Below are 9,112 nucleotides of genomic sequence, written 5' to 3'. Positions count from 1 at the left end.
AAAAATTCGAAAACCATACTTATACTACTCCGATCATTATGAAATTTTATATGCGGGTTCTACACTTATAGAACTACATGTCTAAAAAAAATAGGATCAAAATACCTTACCAATTTTTCCCAATAAATCTCGGAAGTTACTGCCAGAATCTATCCTGATTTCTTTTCACTATTTTCACAAGTATAAGCCTATATGGACATAAATACAACATATACAAGCATATCCAAGCTATGAACATGTATACAAAAATATTCCCAAAGCTCCAAAACACTATGTTTCAACCAAATAATCAATTATCTAATTTCAAGTGACTAAACCAACTTAAGGGAATTCCTTACCTCAAAGTGGTCACAATTCCTTAGGAACAACTTTGGATGATTTTCCCCAAATTTCACTTTGAAACCCTAGATTCAAATCATCATCATAACAAGAGATTTCAAGAAATTAAGTATAGATTCATAACCTAGGAAGGATTTCAAAGCTTTCTACCGAATAAAATTGAAAACTTACCGAATAAAATCAAGAGTTGAGAAGGATTTGGCTATGGAATTTGAAGGAAGAAAACAATGGTGAGCTCTCCCTTTTCTCTCCTCTCTTTTCGGCAATAGGAAGAAGAAAAGGAAAAAAATTGTTTTTTTATACTTAATCACATTTATGTGATAAGGATTAAGGAAAAAATAATAATAAAATATCTCAACTTCGACTGATCGGGATTGAAACAGATGAATTTTCGGTAGAAAATAATTTAAATAGAATATTCTTGAAACTACAATTTTATTCCAGTCAAAAGCTCCAATTTGGGCTAGGTTCGGTACACCGCGAAATTTCGCGATGTACGATCAAAAATAAATTTTTGCTGCTATGGGCTAACTTAATTCAATAGGAAATTCAAGAATAATAGTATGGTGTCTAAAAATCCATTTCCTAGGACAACCGGGTCCGAATACTAGTTCCTAAAATTTTATGGTTCGTGACCAGGACGTACGATCGCAGCTTAATAACAACTATACTTACTTATAAAAATTCTTTTGAAGTATCGGGAGATCATAACTCATGTATGTCAATACCTTAGGATAAAATAATAATGTTAGGAAAATACGGGGTATTACACCCCCCCCCCTCCAGACCCATCACTCCCTCATTCTATCGGGACCAACAGTATATTCTTCGAATCATAATCTTCTTAATACCATCATGATTTGGGATAAGTTGACTTATTGAGAAGACGAGTTCTTTTGTGTTGAATTGTGGATCGTATTCCATACAATTGTTATGACACCCCGTAATAATTTATTCCAATATTTTTCTCGTAATTATTTCCAAAAGGGAACTATTCTCCTTCTAAACTTAAATTCTTCAATTGAGAATCATTCCTAAGAAAATCATATTTTTGTCTTAAGCCCAATTCTTATTATATATATATATATATATATATATATATATATATATATACACACACATACATACATATATACATACATATATGACACACACACACACATATATATATATATATGTGTGTGTGTGTGTGTGTTTCTCCTTAAGGCATTTTAGCCCACTACTTTATGGACTTCAATTAATGCCTTATTGTTGATTAAACCAAGATTACAAGGCTGAATGGTGGAAGGGCCTACCTTTCAAATTGCAAGAAGAATGAATGGTAAGCACTAAGGACAACCATTTGTAACCAAAAGGTTGCAAAAATCAAAAGACTGAAGGACTTACATTTCAAGAAGTAAAAGGGACGAGAGGTAAAGTCAACCATTCATATCCGAGAGGTAGAAGGTTTAAGGTTTGAAGCGTTAATATAGTTAAACATTCGAAAGGACTGCTTGTGACATTCTCTAATCTTACAGTCCAAAACCTCAAAACTGAGCTAGTATGTCCGAGTAATAAAAGAGTCCTAGGAACACATCCCAAGAAATATAGTTTCTTTAAAGCCTTGACTTTTTGTGCATAACAAAAGAGATGTTCAGCGAGAAATAAGTCATTAACAGATGAAAAATATGACAAGCTACTTACCATACGGGATTGCCCGGCGGTCTCTACCCATTGGTCAATAGTCATTTGAATTTGGTCCTCCCTCCAATAGACCTTCTTCATTCGTCTCTAAATACGCTCTTCTAAGACTGAAGAAGGCTGGCCATTTTCGCAAAATTTCTAAGTGTACAAACGTTAAAAGATTTCAAGTGTTTTTCACATCTAGAGAGTTAATTCCTCTTTTAGTCCTAGACTTATTAGGCGTTTGACAGCTATAGTCCTCCATAATTTTTTTTGCCAGATTATAGCCACGCTTATTGGTCGTTAGACACATTTAGTCCTCCGTCACAAGTGCTGTTAGTTGACTGTGTAATTGAAGGGCTTTTAAGTCTTTTTATGTCTTCCGTGTTCAATTAGCTCGTGTTCTCCCCCTCCCTCCATTTTCCATTCTCTGCAAAACCTATCACCAACATCGCAGGCGACACCGACTATAAATGCTTTGTTCAAAACCTAATCTCCTCTTCGCAATAACATGACAAATTCCAAACAGCAGCTCATTGACTCACTCACCTCCCACATTTCTCTCTACAATTCACACTCCTCACCCTCTGCCACTTCCTCCCATCCCATGGTTTTTCTTAAAATTCTATTTGTTGTGAAGAGAGGGCAAAAGCTCTTGCCAAAGCAATATCTGGTGAAGCACTGCCATATGATCGCTTGAATGATTTCTGCCCAGAGAAAGGGATGATCCTAGCAAATGCTTCTGCCATAGGAATGCAGCCTAGGACAGATGAAACCCTTGTTTGCAAGGTTGTCTTCAACACAACTCTTGTTATTGTTAGTGTACCTGTTATAATGAGAACAAAATTTAACATCCTGAACCTCTTGGTTCAAATTTTAGGAGGCCTTGAAATCATATGATCTAGTATTTGATGCGGTTTACACACCCAGAAACACTCGTCTTCTGCAAGAGGCTGCAGAGGTTGGAGCTGCCACCCTCTGCCACTTCCTCGAACCCTAATCCCAGATCATCCATTCTACAATGGTTCTCGTCTCTCATGGTTCACCAACGCCAGGCTTATCTCACTACCGTCGACTCCAATTTCACGCAAGTCCTCTTCCGGATGCTCCGCAAGCTCAAATCCAACGGCCATGGCTTCTTCCTTATCCTCCCCGATATTCCTGACAACACCATCAGTGGCGCCGCAGGTAACAGTCTTCCCAGCGTCTGTTTTCGGAAGTCACATGGACTGCTATCCCGAGTTGCGGAGAACAATGAGGCCGAGAGGTTGATTTGAGATTCTGTTCGGCTTTTTGACTCAAAAGAAGGGGATGGGATCATGGATGCGTGTTCGTGTTCAGTTAATTGTTTAGATTCTTTAACTGTGAGCGAGGATCTTGTAAGCGTGGATGTGTTTGTGGGGGCTATGGATGGCGTTTCAAGCGTGGATGCGTTTGGTGATCAGTTTTGCAGAGAATGGAAAATGGAGGGAGAGAGAACGCCAGCTAATTGAACAAGGAAGACATAAAAAGACTTAAAAGCCCTTCAATTACACAGTCAACTAACAGCAAATGTGACGGAGGACAAATAAGCGTGGTTATAATCTGGCAAAAAAAATTATGGAGGACTATAACTGTCAAACGCCTAATAAGTCTAGGACTAGAAAAGGAATTAACTCTTTATTATAGGTAGTAAATGCTGACAAAAACATTCAAAAAAATGTTATTTTTCAAATTCCAACAAGGGTTGACGATAACTAAGCTCTACAAGCATGTCACAAACCAGTCTAGCTAGCCCAAACACTTGGCCGTTTATTATATAGATTTATTTATTCTTATCCTAATCCTATAAATACCCTCGTCCTCATTGTAGAAATCATCCAAAAAGAACATCAATAATATATGATTCTTTCTTCCTCCTTCAGCTCCATTCTGCTGTTATTATTATTATTATTCACAAAATTGTAAATTATATGGAGTAATAATTATTGAACACCTAAAATCTCTATAAGAACACCGCATTAGGTGTGAAGTTTGAATGTTGAATGTGACATTCGCGACCTAAACTTAACTTTGTACCATCTCTATAAGAAAATTGCATTACTTTTTGATTAAACAAAAGCATTTTGTATATTGACAGGCCACTATTTGATTAAAACATAAACATAAAACGGGCAATCAATCGGGTAAAAATACATTACGTGTAGTGTATTAGAAAGAAAGCCACAAGAAATGAAAACATCTTCCTTCTATGAAAGCTCAAACCCAGCATTTGAATTGATGGCATAAAGAAGCTTTGCTCTCAAGGTGCTCGACCGTTTGTATGTTGGAAGCTGTCAAAAGTCCATGGGGGAGAGAGAGAGGGGATCAAATTCTCTGTTGGATGATTTAAAATCCATGAATAAAACCAAAAGTTATTTATGAGTATGATCCAGAATAACTGCGTACCTTCAATGTATTATAGCATGTAGAAGCTGATGGAAGCCGATCAACATCCTGTCCTCCAAGTACTGCCAATAGTGGTACATCACATGAAACCTACTCATGTTCAACTTCAAGTCAGTTCCAAGTTCTACCACAAGTCCACAACCATGTTGCTTCTAATCCTTACAGGTTTTTTTTTTTTGTATGCTTTTTCTCAGAGCATCCCCAATAGATGATTTTTGGGTGTTTTTGTGGGCCAAATGTGAGATGGAAGAAAAAGGAGGGGAGAGAATGTGAGAGATCTTTATAGGAGGATCTGGTTTTTTGCTTCCACTGTGGGCCTCACCAAATAATTAAAAAGCAGCTCCTAGTGCGCATGAGGTGCACCAAAAGCACCCAGCCAGGCGCGTTAACCAGTATTTCTTTTTTGTTTTTTTCTGACAATTTTTTTTCCCTTCCTCCTCTCTGACTTGGCACCTAAAAATTTGTGAAAAAACTATACTATTGAGGATGCTCTCAATAACCTATATCTTTCTTCAATTTCCAACTTACTGGACAGTACAATTATTGTCAAAATGTCAAATACAACTGATGCATTAAAACAAGTTAAGCATCCAACAAAGAGGTTTTGTTTAGCCTTAATATTAACACTTCATCCAAACAAGACCAATATTATCACACATCTGACCAGAGTCCAGTTTGATCTATTATCATACTTGGTCCATTCTTGAATTATATGTAATAAAATAGCACATATAATGATATTATAAAACTTAACCACTAAAGGGGGTGAAAGGTGTAGTTTGATAGTTACGAGGTAATAGACTTGGATTTGAATCCCACTTTCCCCTTCCCCATCCATTGTACCCAAAAACCAAACTTTACTAAATTATAAATAAACAAGTCGCTGAGACAAATTTCATGAACTTCAGACTTCAGCCAGAAACTTAAACAGCATAGATAATTTGCAGTCTTAACTTTCTAATTCATATTTCCAGTTTTGCCCTTTCTTTTGTGGGTTGGTAATGTAAGAATCTAACACTTACCTTATGAATAGTGAAGGTTGGCTGCAAATATTTGAAGCCAAGTAAAGGGGCTCGAGAACAACTTGTCACAAACTTAAGGAGCAAACACCGTTCTCTTGCTTCAAAATTTGCAAAAACCTGTAACATAAAAACCAAAGGGTATATTGGCACATTGATAGAATAATACATGAAGAGTTGCTTGTTCCTCTCATAATAATGTCATATGCAGCTTTAAATTAAAAATATATCATAAGATTGGCTGTTGCCAGTGTGCAAGGATCCAAGGATGAAGCATGACCAAACAGGAGCACTTGCAAACTATAACAATCTAAATAATCATTTCAAGTATCAGAAGAAAGTACTAAGAAAAAAGTGAGAATTTAAACAGGCATAAAGGGAAAACCATAATCCAAGAAAAATAAAAGATGGACAAGAAAACAAGAAAAATTGAGCTACCTATAAAAATCCAAAGAGTGAAAGAAAAAACTCGAATACCTCCCAAAAAAGTTTCACTGCTCGACTACTTTCACTATAACCCCCGGTATACCGCGTGTTTTTCCTTAAATCATCAACATCAATATCGTGGTTTCCCCCTGAAAGCAACTGGATATTGAAATATCATATATCAGTCGAAGAAAAATATAAAATTGCCTATAAATTTTCAAAAATTCCTTTCAAAACATGCCATGTGAAATGCTGCAACAATAATAGAAATTGCAATCTTTTAGTGAGAATTTGAGATCTAGCATCTTTTCAACTCTAGAAAATGAGGAACTTTATATTTCAACAAAACTTAGAATTAAACTAACACAAAATCAAGAAAGAACCATGGGTTGTATAGTTATGTAGCAATTCAATTTTGTCTTTGTACTAGTATAGTGATTTCCAACTACACATAAAGGATAAAACTTATCAATACCAAAATCATCAAGGCAACAGCCAGAAATGAATTTGCATTTACATCCATACAGTATTGAAACAAATGGAATTCAATATCAAATTTTCATTTGTATGAAAGGAATGGCAGACAGCAACCTAAGTTACCCAACTGGGTAAAACTTGAAGCTGAAACTCATGAAGAATTTTCATGTCTATATTAAAATTAAAATTTTTTTTTAAAAAATAAAAAAATAAAAATAAAAAATAAAAAATTAAAAGAAAGAACAAATAGTACCTGATTAAATTCACTTGCATTGAATAACTTTAACCAAGAGGGGGATATAACTTCAGTCAACCCTCTGTAAAATGCATTTGAGAATGGAAGTATCTGCAATTTAAAGCAGAAACAAAGTGACATTATAGATACAAACACATAGGCTTCTACTATTTGAAGTACAAATGCTATATACCTGCCGATTAAGTTTATAGTCTGCAATCGCATAAATGTATTGCAGCTTGTTATCATTTGTCACACTGGCATCCTTGCCTCCAGGTTTAAGCTCAATAACATGCCTCTTTCCAAGTGATTCTTCTGTAACTGTGAAATCCAATGAAAGCTCTCTGACATCACCCTCATAATGCTGGACTAACCATGTAAAGTGTTAGAAATTCTCATGAACACTACAATCATTAGCAAATACGCATCTGATGCTTTAAGTATTAAAAAGTTGAATTTGGTAGCCCGCTGCCAATATATCGCATCTCCCATGTTTCAGGTTGTTGACTAGTTTTAGACATTTGTTAAGAAAGTTTTAGAAAAAATTGTTGTATTACTTCCTGCCGGGCGGCTGCCTCTACTGAGAGGTCTAAGGTCAATTTACAACAGAGAATGTAAATAACAAGTTGCATACACAGCTAATTTTTCACCAAACAATCTCAAGTTAAAATGCAAGCCTTGCATGGAACTTCACTCTATTGGCCAGGTAACCATGCATCAAAATAACAAGCAAATAGAAAATGTATTATCAAGTTCTATTTAGCAAGAAAAAGTGGATTTATTTTTCTTCCTTTAAAAAAGGGTTCCTCGTTGCAGTAAAAAGCATCTAGCTGCTAGCACATTAACTTGAGATTCATTTTAAATCAATGACTAGCAATGTTGATATGCAGCTCCATTATAGAGTAACATCACACTCAAGGGTCAACTATAATTTCTTTTCTCTTGAATCCGAAAGCATTTACCTTAACATACATGAGATTTCTATATAGAACAGGGTCAAGTGTTGATAATTCATCAAGAAAGCTATAGCGGCCCAATAACTTCTGCACAAAAACATGTGAAAAGGAATAGTCCAACAATATTCCTTCATAAAGTGCCTTGCCAACAATTTTTCCCAGAAACTCAATCATCTGGAAACCATTTTCTAAAAACCTTGCAGCTGAATTAGGAATTAGAAGCCGGTCTGAGGTTGAAGTCTGGATGAATAGACCACACCTAAAGATATAACCAATTTTAAGAATATGAATTCTTATTAAACAGAAAAAGTTGTAAAAGAGAGGTAAAGCACCACGGAGAACTCACTCAGGTGAGAACGCTGCTTTTGCTATTTCAGTCAAGAATTCCTTAGATAACCCACCATAGTCCAAGCCAGCCTCAGGAAGACCAGATTCATTTACAAAAGAAACATGGATGTTAGACTTTAGTCTGGACCCAAGGCAATTTATTTGTTGAAATCCATCTTCAAAAACATGACCACGGCGAATAACAATTTCTACTGAGTGTGGACCTGGACCTACAACCTCACCAGCCATTCTTCTAGACACTTTATCCATGTTGATAAATTCTCTAAACATTTCAACCCTGTTAAAGCCAGAGGGCACAACAGAAACTGTTTAGCATGAAAAACAAAAGTAAAGACATGAATATTAACATTCTTTTTATACAATTGCAGCATGCAATTTAAGCAGAGGATACAAAAGTAATACAGTTAATGAGAGTAAAATGTTAGAATGACTCCAAAAATGAACTGCACACATCTGAATAATGACTTCAAAACCCAATGTATTTCGTGTTAAATATGGCCATACTAGCTATTTTCTGCTGAGGTGAGAAGAAAAGCATATATGTACATTATTTCTCAAATAGCAGGATATGGTGATACCAAGTTGGTCTAAAATTTCAATAGGCTTTTACTCAAACACAATTCATAAAGTGCAATTTTAGGCACCCTGGAACTGCACTACAAATATTCCAGGTGCTAAAATGTAAAATAAAAAAGGAAGCAGGAAAATGACAATGAAATGGGAGAACTTTGGATGAATTTTAATGTCAAAACTCACCTCTCTTCAAATGGAAAGACATGTGGTGTAGTTGTAATGACAGAATCAATTGTCAGAGAGGCTGAAACATCATTTGTAGTAGCTGCCAAAACTTCATGAGTCCTAGCAGCTACAGCAATTGGAGGGCGATTTATTCTACCTGGTAAAAGCCACAAAGCAGGTGGACAAAACTGGTGCCTGCAATCTCTTTCATATAACAAATGCAGGCATTTGACAGCAAAATCCATTAGTGGCCTATTTTGAGCACCAATATTGAGGGACAAGGCATTGTACACCAATGTGTTAAGTACTGACGCAATTTTGCGTTGCTGCTCCAATACAAAAGGGACCTAATTCATCCAACATTTTTTTTATTGGTCAAAATCTCCCAGATAAATATTAAAAATTGTTTCTTATTCTTTATGGAAGGGACTGCATGCATTGGTGTGGTAGGGTGGGGTTGGGGGAGGGGGGGGGGGGGGGGGGGA

At 36.0% G+C, this 9,112-nt stretch overlaps 2 protein-coding genes across 4 annotated transcripts in view; one reads left to right on the top strand and one right to left on the bottom strand.

Moving 5' to 3' along the window:
• Positions 1-2,628: 2,628 nt before the first annotated feature.
• LOC116018933 (bifunctional 3-dehydroquinate dehydratase/shikimate dehydrogenase, chloroplastic-like) lies at positions 2,629-3,092 on the top strand (the record flags this gene model as incomplete). Its single annotated transcript, XM_031258984.1, has 2 exons — positions 2,629-2,790; positions 2,882-3,092. Coding segments are annotated over 2 exons (282 nt in total), but the record flags the coding sequence as incomplete, so codon positions are not given.
• A 955-nt stretch (positions 3,093-4,047) lies between these two features.
• LOC116019632 (E3 ubiquitin-protein ligase UPL7) overlaps positions 4,048-9,112 on the bottom strand; it is a 10,109-nt gene continuing 5,044 nt past the window's right edge. The window contains exons 6-14 of one of the 3 annotated variants that reach the window (XM_031259905.1): positions 8,646-8,974; positions 7,888-8,166; positions 7,548-7,800; positions 6,779-6,949; positions 6,604-6,696; positions 5,925-6,032; positions 5,451-5,567; positions 4,429-4,518; positions 4,048-4,313 (exon numbers count right to left, since the gene is read on the bottom strand). In XM_031259905.1, the coding sequence (XP_031115765.1) occupies positions 4,230-4,313; positions 4,429-4,518; positions 5,451-5,567; positions 5,925-6,032; positions 6,604-6,696; positions 6,779-6,949; positions 7,548-7,800; positions 7,888-8,166; positions 8,646-8,974 (1,524 nt within the window). In that variant the 3' untranslated portion in view covers positions 4,048-4,229. The other 2 variants (XM_031259906.1, XM_031259907.1) reach the window with 2 other exon arrangements.

The sequence above is a fragment of the Ipomoea triloba genome, chromosome 5 (assembly GCF_003576645.1).
Source record: "Ipomoea triloba cultivar NCNSP0323 chromosome 5, ASM357664v1".
Classification (NCBI taxonomy): domain Eukaryota; kingdom Viridiplantae; phylum Streptophyta; class Magnoliopsida; order Solanales; family Convolvulaceae; genus Ipomoea; species Ipomoea triloba.
Note: the sequence above shows the minus strand (reverse complement) of the source record. Positions and strands in the feature narration are given on the sequence as shown.